The sequence below is a fragment of the Typha latifolia genome, chromosome 8 (assembly GCF_019914945.1).
Source record: "Typha latifolia isolate L0001 chromosome 8, TyphaL0001v2, whole genome shotgun sequence".
Classification (NCBI taxonomy): domain Eukaryota; kingdom Viridiplantae; phylum Streptophyta; class Magnoliopsida; order Poales; family Typhaceae; genus Typha; species Typha latifolia.
Window position 1 is genome coordinate 8,755,384 of NC_133093.1, and position 17,490 is coordinate 8,772,873.

At 38.9% G+C, this 17,490-nt stretch overlaps 1 protein-coding gene across 5 annotated transcripts; it reads right to left on the reverse strand.

Moving 5' to 3' along the window:
• Positions 1-1,043: 1,043 nt before the first annotated feature.
• Positions 1,044-15,886, reverse strand: LOC140793893 (WD repeat-containing protein WDS homolog). 5 transcript variants are annotated; one of them, XR_012110027.1, is made up of 5 exons: positions 14,870-15,886; positions 13,357-13,458; positions 12,659-13,064; positions 12,426-12,530; positions 1,044-1,533 (listed from the first exon to the last, which is right to left on the reverse strand). XR_012110027.1 is itself a non-coding variant. In XM_073145660.1 (4 exons), the coding sequence occupies exons 1-4, from the start codon at positions 15,578-15,580 to the stop codon at positions 1,357-1,359; spliced, it is 1,629 nt and encodes a 542-aa protein (XP_073001761.1). In that variant the 5' UTR covers positions 15,581-15,876; the 3' UTR covers positions 1,044-1,356. The 5 variants fall into 5 exon arrangements, 3 of the variants coding, with proteins under 3 accessions (XP_073001761.1, XP_073001762.1, XP_073001763.1); XR_012110026.1 differs by lacking the exon at positions 1,044-1,533 and adding exons at positions 2,312-7,056; positions 7,148-7,484 and having other exon boundaries at positions 12,426-13,064; positions 14,870-15,881; XM_073145660.1 differs by having other exon boundaries at positions 12,426-13,064; positions 14,870-15,876.
• Between the last annotated feature and the right edge of the window lie 1,604 nt (positions 15,887-17,490).

Consider the following 17,490-nt stretch of genomic DNA (forward strand, 5'->3'; position numbering starts at 1 on the left):
GTTGCTTAATTTTGCATAACTAATCCAAACTAAGAAATAAGGGTGCATATATATTAAAAATAGTGATGATTTAATTAGTTTTAATATGTGAAATAAAAATAGACTAAATTATATTAGTCTTTATGCGAACATCCCTAAATTTTTCTCACTGGGGCTAAATATATAGAAATTAGGATTGATATCAGTAACCTTTTTATTTAGCTTATGATTAGTCTATCCTCTTATAATTAAAAAAAATAATTCATGATCTATATAAAATAAAAAGGCATTCCTAGATTAGATATATTATGCTTTAATCTCTTGTGAGGATTGGCCCAATTTTTGATGCTTCAATTCAAACCATGTGACAAAATGGTTCAAATCGTTAGGTTGGAACTTGGAATTGGCTTCCAAGCATTAATAAAATAAACCTCTTATGATAGTTGTAAATCTTGACAATTTCTCAAATTTTGTTTGGGTAAAGATGCATGGTAGAGAGATCTCCAGATCTCCTTTTTTTTTTTCTTAAATTTTTTTTTATATCTGTTCTTTGACAGACACAAGTGCAGGAGTCAAAGGCTAAAATTCCAAGCAAATTCCATGCCTCCCAGTGTTGACCAACTAAAATGGTGGTTGGTTTTCAATTGATTGTCTTTTTCTTTTTCTTTTTCATGTTTTTTTTTTCTCATTTGATCTTACGAGTCTATAACTCACGTGCAAGAAAATAAGTTTCTACTCGTTATTATTTTTCAATTGGCGGCTGCATATTAACTTACACCCCCCTAGCATTTTAAACTTAAAGAAAATATGATTCTGGTCAAATTGCAATCTTTAAATTTTTCATCAGTATATGTCAATATACTTGTATCATCTTTAAATCAGACTCTAATTTTTTTTAAGGGTAATTAATTAATTTTTATATTTTATCAAAGGCTGAGTAAATTAAAAATGGGTCAGTGTAACTTGCCCTTCTTTTTTCAAGACTATGCACCAAAGTCATTTATCTTCTTGTTGGTCCACTATCTAGTTCCATCTGAAGAATGTCTAACTGAAAATATCACAAATAACTTAAAACATCCCAAGAGGATTGATTACCTTCTGATCTTATTGATCCAGAATATATAACTTACACAATTCTTTTGCATCTTGTACAAAGATTTACACATTCTTTTGCATGTCACATGAAATATATTAATCATCTGTATCAATGCATGTTCAGCATATGCAAAAACAATACAGGATCTTTCTAATATATTTTTTTTCTCGACAATATGCCAACTATTCAACAAAAATATAGTGAACAACATTCTTGAGTTTCCGCACAGATTACACTCAAACATGTACACCTATTTACAGATAGACAGGAAAATTGTCAACTCACTGATGAATCTTGGTCGTAGATTTATTGGCCAGCCATATGCGAACTGTGCCGTCATCACTTGCCGATGCCAACATATGAGGCTTTGCTGGGTTCCAGGCAACACAGTTCACTGTCTTCGAATGTCCTGATAGGACTTTTATTGGTGTTCCACAATGCCTTCGCCAAATGTATATCTGTAAAACATATGCATTAACAAACATCAACTCCAGTGACTTTCTATTATCTAAGCCAGAACCTGGCATATGCTACAAACAACAAGTATGAAGTATGGACTGAGAGACGACCACGTATTCTCAGATGCCTTAAGACATAGAAACTAGGGTCATAAAAAGAAATGGAGGTTGTAAAATCAAAATTTAGACAGCTGGATTTGATATAAAATTCTACAATGATTTCAAGAAAAGCATCATATTGTTTGTTTAAAAATAACAAAAAAACCAAATAACATTGCATTAAATGTTGAACTGGGATTGTTCCGAATTCTGATATTTAGGTTATAGGTTCCCATAGTATGATTTATGATTTTTCTGTAGAAATCAGTTTGTCACCAGTTTGGCTCTTTCGTAGGCAAAAAGACTGCAGCACTAAACTTTCTATGCAAATGCAAGATTGAGCTAGCCTTCCCACACGCAAATGAAGTAGTAGTAGGAGAAGAAATAGACAACGAGATACACACGACACACTCTTCTATTACCAACAAACTCTCAGCTCACATACAATATTTGATGGCTTATAAGATAGTGAAGATCAATTCTTGGCTCTTGACTCTCAATGGCAGCTGATTGCTCCCTTTCTTGTAGAGAAGGATCCTTCCCTTATATGGAGGAGAAGGCATCTAATCTTACACTAAAAGACTCAACCTACAAGCTAACGGAATTGGAAAAGGAATGGATATTGAAGCAAACATTTTAATTTGCGCAGAAGGTAAATGGATTCAACTCATTTTCTCTGTTTTTCCTTGAAGAGTCAATAATCAACTCTAATGGATCTAATGGAGGTGTCTTCATAGAGTAAATGGTGACAGCAAACTTTTCACAGATCGGCAACCTATGCTGGCAATTCTCCATAACAATGAAGTTCAGTGTGTTAAGAACAACTCCCAAGATATTTCTTTCTCAGGGCCCTTGATAGTTTCTTCTTCTAGTGGCTTTGCATGGGCAAAGAAGCAGAGAAAAGACCTACCCCATGTTAGGTCTCACAAAAGAACTATCTCGAGAGGTGATCATTCCAGTATTGATAAAGGAAAAAAAATTTGCAAGCTAAGAAGGCAATTGATTTGAAGGAACAAGCCAATGGAGATGCACATGAAGGTCACATTGATTCCAAAGTCCGTGAGCCTTCTGAGGTTGACTATGTGGTGTACATTTAGGTAATGCAAATTTGCTTTTCTTTCAAGTACTTGTTTGTTATCCAATCTGTATCATATTTGTTTGAGATCTAATATGCATCCAATTTGTATCTGTATTCATTTAATTAGAATATAATTTTAAATTTTGCTATCCATCTAGTATCCATATCTGAATTCATATTCAAAACAAAAATATAAGGCAAGATCTCATCCTTCGGCGAATCTTGAGGCTCCATTCCATTTTGTCTGTCTTGGTTTCGATCGGTGAACTTGAATTCAAATGTGTGTTAGCACTATCTGAGACGTATCTGATCCGTTTTGACCCCTAGGTGGACTTCTCCAAAATAGTGAGGGTTGTCAATAAAGCTGCACATTGCACATAGTCTACGCGTAGACTCAAAAGGGATAAGTTGCAGGTAGTTAGCTCAAGATGGACATGTTCTATAGTAAAGTGTCCAAAGAAGGTCCACATTACTCCCTACAAGCTTAGCAAGTCCACAATGGCTACTAGGCTTCGCTGATTGGTGGCCTGCCATGGAAATCCTGCACACAGTTTCCAGGTGTCCAAGGGTGTCTCTTGGTCAACAAAGGCTACAAGCTCAATTTACAAACCAACAAGGCCCTTAAGGCTGCTAACAAGGTAGGATGGTTTAGAAGTCAAAGAAAGCTGCACACAAGTCTCCAAACTCCCACGTTATTCCGCTGCACTTGAACTCATAAACTGAAGTGTCCAGCAAACGAAACCCTGTGTCCCTCCAAATTATTTTTGTGTCACTCAAGAGCAACTTAATCACAACTAAGTTTAGGTCTTTGAGCACCCTGAACACTTTCTCCCCAATCTAATGCATAGATGTCTTGGCTGCGAATTCGTGGTTGAGACATCTTCTAAGAATCCTTCACAAGGCCGCTCTCATTCCTCTATCCTAAGGCAAACAATACAGTCACTGGGCTGTGACACTGTCCTCTTGTCTCAAAGATGTGTTAACCCGAGCAGTTGTCACCCTGGACTTCACTCGAACGGTACTTCATTGTGGCTTTGGGGACAGATGTCTACAGTTTCCAGCAGCGCCCACACTTGCTCTTGTCCTATATGCTCTGCTCTCTTGTCGTTGTTGTGGTCCTTCGATAGGTTCCTTCGCAAGTCATTAGAACAAGCCTCTGCTAATCTAGACACATCAAGTCTTGCCCTCTGCAGCAAGCTTGGCTAATTTTTGGCCTCGCATCATCTCCTTATGCAATGTCTTTGGTGATTAGATGAGGCTTTAAGCTGTGCATTCCATGTCCTCTGCAGTTCCTCGAGCCCTAGAGATGTGAGTTGGTGGAGTGTCTTCACTGTTGGCTACGCACTAAGCTCTGCCTAGATGGCATGGTTTGCCTCTTCGGTATGATGCCTTTAGATCTTTAAGGATATTGGTGGCTTACGGTGGGACAACCACCTTTGCAAGTGCTCGTCTTCGACCTTAAAGGTAGCGCGATGTGTGCTCTCAGCTCAATTCACCTTACTACTCAGCTGCAAGGCTAATAATACTTTCATTTTCATGTCTTTGAACTCTTCAAGGACATCAGTGTCTTCCGCTAAGACAGTAACCTTCGTAGGGTAGAATTGTGCCTTGAGCTCGGGCTTTAAGTCCCCCTACAAGCTGATGTAGTAAAGACTTTCCTCGATCGCCGACATCCGTTGTGGCCAGCATATTATAGCATTGATAGTGAAGTACATGGGCCTACTGTGGACTGCCTCGCTTTTGCCCTCAAACCGCAATGCCTTTAGGTACCACTCCATTCTCCAAAGGTACGTCTCAATCACTTTCATGTTGTGCATTCCCCTGAACCCTCACAACTCTAAGACATGCAATCTAGGTGCCTCCTTCACAAAAGCACCCCAGGCATAGTAGCCCTCTTTGGGAGAGCACCCCTCAACTTGAGATCATCTTCCTCCTCGTTGACTTTGGACTGCAAGTTGCAAGCAAGTCACCTTAGCCACAAGACACATGTTTAGGGGTGTAAATGAGCCGGCTCCAGCTCAGACTTAGCTCAAAATTAATTTCAAACCTTAGAATTGGGCTTAGGCTCAACTCAATTCAACTCGAGCTGAGCCTGAGCCGGGCCAGACCAAGCTCGAGCTTGAAATGAGCCTATCATCAAGCCTTATTCAAGCCGAGCTGGACCAAGCCAAATCGAGCCCAAGCCGAGCCGAAAAGGGAGGAGGAGGTGGACTGGCGGGGCACCACGGCGGCTTGTCGCTGCCGAGGGAGGAGGAGGCAGCACTGCAGCACCGCTGTTGTAGAAGGAAGAGGAGGTAGCACAACTAGTCCACTGCGGCACCATGGCGGCTTGCCGCTGCCAAAGGAGGAGGCGGCATCACTGTGGCACCGCGGCGGCTTGCCACTGTCGAAGGAGGAAGCAGTAGCTGCGGCACCGCTGCTGCAGAAGGAGGAGGAGGACGAGGCAGGGCATCGCGACCGCTTGGGCTGCGAAGGAGGAAGCGGCATCGTGGCGGTTTGCCGCTGCCGAAGGAGGAGGAGGCAACAGCCACGACACCGCTGCTACAGAAGGAGGAGGGGCACCTTAACGCTACGGCTCTGATACCACTTGTGATGGACTTAGCTCTTCCATAGGTGAAAAGCTCGTGCATTCCTCAAACTTCTGCTCAAGATTGAGTCAGCCTTCCCCAGACAAAAGAGTAGTAGAAAAAGAAATAGACAGTGGAATACACAAGACACATTTCTTTTACCAATAAGCTCTCATCTCACAAACAAGATGGTGCAATTCAGCCCCTTGATTCTCAATGGCAGCTGATTCCTACATTTCTTACAGAGATGGGTCCTTCCCTTGTATAGGGGGAAAGGGCATCTGCTCCTACATTATCAAACTCAACCTACAAGCTAACAAAACAGTGAGGGATGTCCACAAAGCTGCAAGTAGTCCAACACTACTAGCTCAAATAGCTCCAGATGGACATGTGCTACAGTAAAGTAAGCTGCCAAAGAAGGTCCACGTCAGTCTTCATCTGCTCAACATTTCCATAACTGCTGCTAGGCTTCACTAATTGGTGGGCTACGCTGTAAATCCTGTACACAATGGACTGCAGGAGCTTTTCCAGGTGTTCACAGGAATCTCTTAGTCAATAAAGGCTGCAAGCTTCTCAAGTTGCAAGAAAACAAGGCCCTCAAGGCTGCTAACACGGCCACGGCAAAATGGATGCTGTTGCTGTGTCCGACACGCCGGGGACATGGACACTATGCCAACACGTGTTGGGTATGCCACCAAGTATCAAATAACTAAAAAAGATGGGCACACCGGTGGACATGTCGTGAGTTAATAGGTTTGGGTTTACGATTTTTTTCCTTCCCTAAATCCAATAACCAGTTAAACTAAAACTCACAAAACTCAAACCCTAAAAACCAAAAAAACCCAAATCGCAACCCACCTCGAATATCCTCCTCGCTTGATGACTCTCCCTCGATGACAAGCTCCTCTCCCGACGACGAGCTCCCCCTCAGCAGACATAGACACTTCGCACTCTCGTTGAGGTATTTCTCTATCTCTCTCTCTCTTAGTCTCTCTATCTCTATGGTTGAGTAAAGGAGTAGGTAGATGGAGTGTGTAGGTGGAGGTAGGTGGGTTTTTATTTTGATTAGTGGGTGGGTGCAATTATTTTTTCTTATACAGCACTACAGCATAACAATGAGTAAACATTAAATTATAAATAATTTTATTTAGTGATTTAAACACTGTTAGTGATTGACATGATCTAGTGCAATTTAGTTATTTAAACAATGTAATTTATTTATTTAAAATGAAAATTATCATAATGTAGTAGGCGACATAAATTTTATTTTCTTTTTATGTTCCTGCCTCAGCCCCACCATGTGCACCCCACTTGCCTGATAATCCTCTACTTATAGACACTTCTTTACTATTACTTCTATCTGCCACTCCGGATCGCTCTCAATGAGGTTCAAGCTCTCTTCCAGAGGAGTACCCTTCTCATGATGACCCTGCCATATTTCTACACTCAAATCCTATCCCCCTCCTACAGTTGAGCCTCCCTCTCTTGATAGTATCCCTCCAACTATCCCATCCTCTACTGTGACGGCTCTTGCACCCGCTCGTCGTAATCTAGAATGTGAGCATCGCTCTCCCGACTGATATGATTTTCTGATGTCTTCTGCTACATACTCTCTCCAGTTTCACACTTTCCTTGCAGCCATCCACTTCACCCTTCAGCCTAGGTCATATCATGAAACAGACCAGGTCCCAAAGTGGCATCAAGCTATAGCAGATAAGCTCCAGGCCCTTCAGCATATACATACTTTGGATGTTGTCCCTTGCGCACCAGACATCATACCTATTAGTTGCAAATAGATCTAAAAGGTCAAGTATCGATCTTATGGATCCATTGCCAAATACAAAGCTCATCTAGTTGCTCAGAAATTTACTCAAGAATATGAGATGTACTACGAGGAGATCTTTGCTCCAGTTGCCCGAACAACTTCTGTCCGTACTCTTCTTGCTATTATTGCTTCCAGTCGCCAGTGACCTTTACATCAAACGGACGTGAAAATGTATTTCTTCATGGTCTTCTTGACTAGAAGGTATACATGGATCACATGAGAATGCATTTCTTCGTGGTCTTCTTGACTAGAAGGTATACATGGATCCCCTACTTGATTTCCCTCTTCCTCCAGGTCACATCGATCGATTACAACGAGCTATCTATGGGCTCACGTAAGCTCCTCGTGCCTGATTTGATCAATTTCGCAGTGTTCTCATAGCCTACAGATTTTAGAAGAACCCCTCTGAGCCATCTATGTCAATGAAGCATATTCACGGCGATACGACAAATCTTAGAAAAACAAAATAAAGACACGACTAGAATACAACAGTAAATAAATTAATAACTAATTTATATATATATATATATGTAAAATTATAAATGATCAACCTATATATACATGTCAATCACTAACTCACTGTACTTAAATCACTAAATAAAAATATTTATAATTTAAAGTTTACTCACTATTGTGCTTTAGTGTTGTATAAAAATAAGAAATTAAAAAAAATTGCACCCACCCACTAATCAAAATAAAAACCCACCTATCCACTCCATCTACTCACTCCTTCTCAATTCAGCCACACACAGAGAGAGAGATACCTGAACAGGAGGGGGAGCTCATTGGGAGCGTCGTCGAGGGAGGAGGAGCTCGTCTCGTCGAGAGCGTTGTCGAGGAAAAAGGAGCTCCTTAACGATGAGATAGGTTGCGATTTGGATTATTTTGGATTTTAGGGTTTGAGTTTTGAGAGCTTGCTCATGGCGTGTCAATTTTTTTTTAAAATTATTGGATACTCAGCAGTGTATCTGACACGTGTCGGCGGTGTGTCGACAGGGTGTTTGTATCCCCGGCGTGTCGGATATAGCCACGACATCCATTTTGCCATGTCCATGCTTCGGAGATCTATGTTTCTAAGGTCTTCTACTCAAGGTTGAGTCATTCTTCTATATGTCTATGATATGATTATCACTAGAAATAACTCTGTCGGTATTCGCTCTCTTTAGTAGGATCTTTAGTGTCAATTTGAGATGAATGACCTCGATCATCTTCCGTACTTTTTAGGTATCAAAATTGCTCAGTCATCTCATGGTCTTTTGTTGTCTCAACAAAAGTACATTACAGACATTCTTAGTAGTGCCACCATCACTAATATTTGTTCCGCTGCTATCCCAATTGAGCTTCATGTGAAGCTTCAACCTGATGATGGTCAGTTATTTTCTAGATCCAACTAGATATTGTCCACTGGTCGGGGCACTCGTCTACCTGACCATTACCCAGCCTAATATCTCTCATGCAGTTGGTATTATCACTTAGTTCATGCAGGCTCCTCAATCTGCCTACTATGCTGCTCTTATACATATTCTTTAATATCTTTGTGGCACCATTACTTGCTCCCTTTTATGCTATCAACTTCCATCTTAGTTTTGTGTGTTTATTCTGATGTAGATTATGCTGGTGACAAGTCTAATCAAAAGTCTACTACTGGCTTTTGCATTTTTCTAAGAGATTCTCTAATTTTTTGGCATAGTAAGAAGCAGAATGTGGTATCTTTCTCTAATACTAAGTCAGAATATCGGGCTATATGTACAGCAACTAATGAGATTGTTTGGCTTTATCGTCTTCTTAGTAATATGGGTGTTCTATTACCCCTCCCTACCTCTCTTCATGTCGACAATGATAGTGTTAAAAAGCTCGCTGAAAATTTTATTTTCATGAAAAGATGAAGCACATTAAAGTTGATATCCACTACACTCGTCAGGAGTACCGAGCTGGCATCATTTCGCTCCATCGCTTCAGCACTGAGGAGCTTATTGTCGACTTCTTCACAAAGTCTCTTCCCCTTCCTTGCTGATCATTTACGATTCACCTTGAATTTGAGGGGGTATTAGAGTTATTAGATTATCTTATTTTATGGTGATCTTGTATAAATAGAGCTTAGACCCCTCTTTCATCATCAAGGAAATACATTTGCCAAAATCCACTCCTCTCCACTCTTCTCTCCAAACCTATTCTAGGCTTGGATCTTGTCACGATCCGAAAAAGGAATCATGACCGGCCATGCATCTCAATATGCTTGAGATACACGAAACTTTATTAATACTTTCCACGAGTACGATGATAAATAAATTTAAAATTGCTTTATTAAATTTAAAACTAATTGCAATAAATATAAAACAATGTTAGTGTTTTTGAGTCTCTACCGAAATAAATAAATCTTCTAATCTAAAGCATAAAATCCAAAAGAGCGAAAAAGTAAATAGGTAAATCCTAAGTGGAGGTGGAGTCCGGGTACATCTCGCTCAGTCGCCCCGCTGACTATTACTTAAGATAGATAAATAAATACAAAAAAAGAATCTATGAGCCAACAACTATAGCTCAGTGAGTGGAATCCACTCGAAAACCAAATAAATTCTAAATTATATTAATGCTGAATAAAATTGAACTAAAAGAACAATAACTGTAACAATTTGCAATATGCATGTTCTTTAAATAATGACAATGATAATAATAGAGAGTCACAACTTGTAACATTGCACAGTTTCAAAATATTAACATCTTTTTAATATTTATACTGCCATATGTCTCAATGGGTCTAAACCCTATTAATCTTTAATTAAATTTGAGGGGTGAGAGAAGGCTTACCAAGGAGTCACGTGATGGTCTCCGTTGGCTCCGGCAGTGCTCCGGCAGGCCGATTCCACGGCGTGACTCCGACGGTGAGGAAGAAGAAAGTGAAAGAGGGGAGGAAGAAAAGAGAGAGAAGGGGGCTGAGATGGTTAAGCAGAGAGAGAGAGAGGGGATTAGGGTTTTAATTTATAGATTAAAAAAAAATCCAAATCTAATCTGATCCGGATTAAGCATGATTTCGCCCTGCGCCTCGTCGCATGCCGGAGAGGGAGAGGGGAGGGGCTGCACGTGCAGAGCACGTGCACCCTCTTCTCTCAACCCTTTAATTTATTTTTTTTCTAATTCTTACATATCTTCTATTGTTACATTAACAAATATTAATCATCAAAATCAAACATGTTCAACTCAAAATAAATATAATTAAACTAAAGCTAATAGAAATAATAAAATAAAGGTAATATAAAAATGTGAATGTATAATAATAAAAGTAATAAAAAAAAATAAAGCTTTTCAAGATCATAATACTTTAAATAAAAGTAAAATTGAAAACAAAAATATTAAAATAAATACAAAGTTCAAAAAAAAATTTTAAGTAATTAAGATTGTTGCTTGTATATCTATTTTTCTAAACCTACCATTGCTAACATAAAGAAGACCTTTATTCCCTCCCTTCGGGATAACCCATCCAACCCCTTGTAGCATTTTTGCTATATCCCCTCCCTTTTAGAATTCCCATCTCACCCTCTTGCAGGATGTTACTAACATGGTTCGAAGTATCGAGTGGGATCCAACGATCTTGGTCGATCCACTTTCACTATTTTTCTTCTCTCTCTCTCTCTCTCTCTCTCTCTCTCTCTCTCTCTCTCTCTCTCTCTCTTTATCATAGTTATTGCTTCTTCGACGCAAAAATCCAACTCTGGCAAACTCCATCGACGCAAATCTAACTTCGACGACCTCAGCTATATGATTTATATTATTTTATTTCTTTCTCTCTCTCCTCTTATTTTTTTATTGTAGTTTTTTTTCTTCTCTCTTTCACTATGGCGAGTATTTCTTTTTTTTTCATTTCTTTCATTCTCTCTTTTCTTCTTTGCAGCAGCTTTAAGTAAGTTGGTACTTTTTTAGTTTGTAGGCTTTATATGTGAATAATAATTTTTTTTTATTTTTTTATTTTAAAAATTTTACTATATTTTTAAATAATATTTAGAATTTTATGTAATTAAAAATAGCTCGATCCGATCTGAGTGACCAATACGCATTGTTTTTTTGGGAGGCCGATCCCAATCCCGATTCTAATCCTGATTTTTTAAACATTGGTTAGTACAGCCAGTGATCAAGGAGATTGTACTAAAATATTTTGATCACATCAGTTATATACTTGGTTAGTACAGACTACAAATTACACTCACACAAGCTACCAAAGATTCATTGGTTCATAGAGAAACATTCACAGGACTCAACTAATTGCTAGTTAGATTGTGACAATTAGGAGTCTACCTTAAGAAATTTGCCTCATCTAGGGTGGTAATTGATGAAGTCATTAAACACAGCAAGTAGTCTGATTTGCCTTGTGATGGACTCATCTGTAGCTTGGGTTGTAATTATGCGCTATATCACTTGGTAGAATGTCTAGTGGCAAGTGGAGACAGCAACCTGGAAAACTTTCTTCTCACTTATTGCAATACCCGAGCCAAAGGTATTTATTTGGATAAAATTTAGCAGTTGGCAAAATCAAGCTAAACTTTGATCTATTTAAAATTTTCTAGATTCAAATCACTAGTTTTAACTACAAACGAGAATACCTTTAATTATCAATTTATCATTAATGACAGGACCCACAGAAAGCATGAGAAACAAAATCATAGTGTGATTTTTATCCCAAGCCCTTCAACATGTTGACCAATATAGGTTTTTAAAGAATTCAAAATGACCCACGAGGAAAGATGATTATGATGCCACTAGAAAAGGAAAGATGATTATGGTGCCACTAGAAAACAGGTTGAATGCTATCTACTCCCATGCAGAAAGAGGAAAGCTGCTAGAAAAGTCCAATTCTGAAACTTAAAGATGATATTAAAAGGGCAAAATTTCCTACTGGTTGGACCAGTAGTGATGGTTGTTATCGTGGGGAATTACATGCATGAGTAATGAATCCTAAAAGGTTGGATATATGCATAAACCTTCTACTGCCAGAGGAAAAAAAGTATTTCCCCTAGATCATGCAGTAAGTGGTCTTTGCTCCTCTCTTCTGCAATAAGCATGTGCAATCTTGAGAAGTTCTACTTGCAACATTTTGACTCATCTAGACTGAATATGCTGCTGATGCATACAACAGTGTGGCCCATTATCACAAAAACATTTCAAGAAGAGCTGGACTGACATGATATTGGAAGCACTTCTATATATCTAAGAGCAACACTACTATCTTTATGACAACAACTAGGAATGTAGAGACTATATTAATATATTTAATGAGAATATCAATTCATCTACTAACATTCAGCAAAAAGAATGCAACTCATTGAAATAGTACCTGAGAGTCTTCACTGCCACTTGCAATGAACAAACAACTTGATCCCCCAAAGCAAGACCTGATCACATACTTCCCTTGTTTGTGTCCTTTAAATTTATCTGGCACCTGAGAACTTGCATCAACTTTCCATAAGTGAATTTCCTGGCTGTTGAGATTGACGATCAATGACATTCCATCTCTTGAAAGAGAAAGAGATGTTATTGAATGTTCCTCGGGAATGACCCATTCTTTACCTCTTGTAAATTCACGTATCCAAATCTCTCTATTGGAACATATGCTTATAAGAAGTTGCCCATCAGGTGTAACAGCAAGATCAGAGACCTTAGGCATCCTCCCCCCCTCCCAGACATTCAGTTTGTTACCCTCAAGGTCACAAGTGAACATCCGATTACTTGGCTCCCAGCTGCTACAAACTATTTCTTCTGAGCTGGGGAACCATGCACATGAACTGATGGTACAATTTAAGGAATCAGTAAATCTGAGGTTGCAAGTGCCGGTATCCACATGCCATAATCTTAGGGCTTCCCCATTGCCACATGTGAGCAGCATTTTGTCATCAGGGCTCCAAGCAACAAAGGAAATAGGTCTCAGATGGCCCTCTAGACGGTGCTTCACTGACAGACTATCATCCTCATGTACCTGATATTGTTTTAGAGGTTATATCGCAGCATGGTAACAAAGTCCATATAACCCAAAAAAAGAGGTGAACCAAATATGGGATGATTAATGTCAACTATAGACCTAATCAAGTTGACCAAAAAATATGAAACTAAAATGTGCATCAGCAAATATGTGGAATACCTACATATCACATGATCCAACTGAGCATTCAATCAGACATGTATATAGCCATTTTAAACTGTCTTACAAAACCGTACCCAGGTAGCATAAAAATTAGAGAAGAGAGAGATTTGAAAATAATGTTCCATACCGTCCATATAATGGCTGTGCAATCACTAGAGGAGGATGCCAGGTATCTCCCATTATTTGAGAACTGTAAAAACCATACTTCATTTTTATGATCGTATAATACCTGCACAACAATATGAGACATATCAAGTACAAATCATGCGCAATATCTAATGTGGAACATTAGGCTACTTGGGTAAATCCTCTTGCACTCATACCGTCAGCTAAAACTAGAAGCAATTGTTAACAAAAAAAGTAAACTCATCATGAGTTTTCAAAGAACAACTTTTGCATCTCCGGTAAAAAAAGGCCAATAACTTTTCTTCCGTAACATTTCATGATTACGTGGGAGTTAAAGGTACTGGCAGCACAAAATCATAAGGAAGTGAAATATGGGATATCAGATGTCTTTGGATAGCCAATTATTCAGATCAATGGCAAATCAACAATCAGTAGCACAGGAAGTCTCCGGCAGGAATTATATCTTAGTGGTGCAAGTTACAGAACAATAAGCAAGAAACTGTTAGATCAAATGGCAGGTATGGAAACAGAAGATGAACCAAAGAAGAAGATGGTGAATGAAAGTGATGTAGAAAATAAAGAAGATATTTTGTGCAGATTGGACCTTCTCTGGAATATTTTAATTATAAAGGTGAGTATTATAGATGACTAAAATAATCGTACCTCTTTCAGAGTGACTGGAAACTAATGCCCTGCTTCAGCATCCAAAATGGATCCAAAACCATAAAGGTTTCCAAACCCAAATAACTGAAGCACAAGCAAAACAAATTATTACATATCCACCTACAAACATAGAACAGATTGCCATAGAGTAAACATATTGTCCTTTTTTCCCCTAAAGTTTGAATTTATGAAAGACAAGCTTGGAGAAACACAAAATTGGGAACCTACTACTTTCAATTGTCTTTGCAGCCATACTTGATCTTGTATGTTCACGATCTCCTAATGGTGTATTTGTTTCATATTTAGTTCCAAAAAATCTAAAAATAAGATCCATGGAAGTGCTATCTATGGAAAATGAGTACAATCCAAATTTACATTTTTCTCCTTCATCATTTGCAATGTAAGGGAAGGAAAAAAACAACTGTGCTCCCTTTCCTTTATGCCGTTTGGATGTCGACAAATATATAATTAGGGGCCTTTTGTAAAGAATATAGAAGGCAATGTTACTACAACTATCCCACTCCATACAGACATTGTATTCAAACAAATGAAAGATAAAGAAAGTGATTGGGACACCGCCAGATACTACCTGACTTGGACAACTCATGGATTTTTCTATAACAGGTGCAAGTCAATTTTTTACCACAGCCAATATGCACTAAAATTTCCTCGGGTTTATTCATTATCCTAGAAAACCTAACTCATATTCTTAGGGCAAATAAGACCCAACATGATTCCTCCCATCCTCAAATGCATGTAAACAAACCCGCCCATGTCTACAAGATCAAATTGAGGTGAAAGAACAAATGGACAAGACTAATGAAACAGTAACGAAGGGAATTGAAACCGACCTGGCTGCACTTGGAAGGGATTTGCTCCAGACTGCACTTATGATCCTCGTACAGTGTAACCTCATCAGTAGAATTATGGTAAGAACAAGAATCTATCTGCGCAACAACTGCAGTCTCAACGAGATGTTCCAGTCTTCCACTTGGCACATCCACCCATGGCGGCAGCACCGCGACTAAATCCAACAACAACCCAACTCTCCTTTGGACCTTGCTCTCCACCGGAACTACTCCCTCCGCCGAAATCATCGAGCGCGCGAGCCTATGCACCCTTCTCCGGTCCATCCCAAGTGGAGCAATTCGATACCAGAGCACATCCTTCGCCATTAAGAGCCCATCTCCTGATCCCAAAAGCTCCAAGAAGTGTTCTTTCCAGACCAGGAACGACGCCATGACACGGGCTTCCCTCTCCAAATCGCCAATCGAGTCAATGGTAGCAATGCAATCTTCCCACTTGCCCGTTATGATATTGACGAGAAGGGAGTAATACTCCGGCGACTGTAGACGAACCCCGGACTCCGATTCCAGTTCAGCCGCCGCCTTCCGGTATCCGAGGGTGTAGAGGGCTTGTATTATAATCCTCACAAACTGCTTTCGATCGATGACGCCTCCCGAGTCGAGCAATGAAGGGCCAAATTCGGTGGAGCTGAGATCCGAAGGGCTCGTTCCGGCTTCCGAAGCGTGTTGGCGATGTGAAACCTTAGAAACCTCCATTGATCCCGCGAGCTAGCCAGCTTGAGAAGATTTGGGTATTGGCGGAAACCCAAAAAGATCTCAACTGTGAGGGTTTTCCAGTAGATTAGGAACGAAAGCCTAATCAAGAAAGCTCATAGAATCCAATAGGACAATTAGGGTTTAGAGGACGAAAAACGATGGAGAAAATAATCCAAAAGGCCAGATAAAACTACGGTTTCCAATTTGAAAGAATTGAGGGGAAAAATACAACTGAGATGAGATCATGAGAGAGAGAGAGAGAGAGTTTAGCTGTTATTGTTAATCAAGATGAATTGGCAGTAGTGTATCACAGCCGTTCATTTTGTTGGTCTCTTAGATTTGGATAAGAATTTGGTTTCGCTGGCTGGAGTCCACTCTTTCCCTTGCTAGATTCTTCGCATCCTTTTCTAGCTCTAATTTCTCGACACGTGTTCAGTAAGAACGTAGATCGTTAAAGTACTATATGAAAACGAATTTTAACCTGCTACTATACCAGAAAGTTCTATCGACCAATATAGAGATCATGAATTCAATTATCCTTTACAAATTTTGGGAATAAATATTTAGTGACGTTTTTATCAAAGGAGTATATATCATTGTCTTGTCCCTCATTTCTTGGATGGAGGCTGATTGTCTTATTTATCTAATTTATTATTGCTTTATTGCCTTGTGATTAATAAAACAAGGGATAATTTTATAGTTTATTCTACATGAATATTTATTATCCTATCCTGTATCTTATTTTTAGTGTATAAATTATTATTAAAAATTAACTATATATATAATTAATGATAATAATAAGGTAATGCCTTCGAGTGAGGAAGAAGGGTAAATTGAAAGTCACGGCATAATAGGGATAATTCGTATGTTGTTATGAAACTCGACACGGAGAAGCTTCGTTATGGGTTCTATTTTTCTTCTTAGAAGCAAACTTTTTTAGATCAAAGCTTGTATTAAGAAATTATGCTTTTCTTGTTAATGACATTGAGAAGGAATTCTATAGTCTCCGCTAATAAAAATTTCTATCTCCTTATCTATTTATTATTTAATACTAAAATATATAGTGGGCTAGTGGCGGTTCGGACGGTTTTAAAATTTTTAACAACTGTAAAAATTTGTCACCTCATTAAGAAAATTATTTTAATTATGATAATTGATTGGGTGTTTTAAGCTAACGTATTTGCTAGCAAGGGTTAATTAGAGCAAATCAACATTTTATCTTTCTAACTAGGTAACTAATGTCCTAAGGAGAACAAGTGCTAACGACTTGAAAATTCATCTAGGTTTCTATCCTTTTCGTGTACATAGGGGGGTCAACATTCATCCCTACGAGCCAAACGTTTGTTATTTCAAGTCTATCGCTGCTAGATTAAGGACAAGCTTGATGGGTGGCAGTAATCCACTTTCTTGCAATCTGGTAGATCCATCTTCATCAACTTCACTATCCATGCATATGGCTTGCCTACTTATGCTTTATCTTGTACTCTACTTTACTCGTCCATGTGACTCGTTTTTCCCGAGGACACCACCTCATTGGACTGAGACATCTGCCATAGACTCTTGCACAATATATATATATATATATATATATATATATATATATATATATATTAATTATTCGTGAGTTCAAAGGCTAGATATGAGTTAGACAAAGAGCTAACTCTCCGTAAATATAAAGTCACTTAAGCTTTATCGAGCTTTTAGCTGTCTAGTCTAGGCTTTAAGTCATATACGTCACCGAATAATTACTCCGAACCAAATGCCGCCGAAACCTATTTCAAGTTGTTGCACTACTAAGTTGTTTATCTAAGTTAACCGTACTATCGAACCATCAATCAAATCAAGTCAAGCCACAAAACCACTAAATAAAATTTTCACAGTAATATTTGGGAGTGGAGTTGAACGCATAA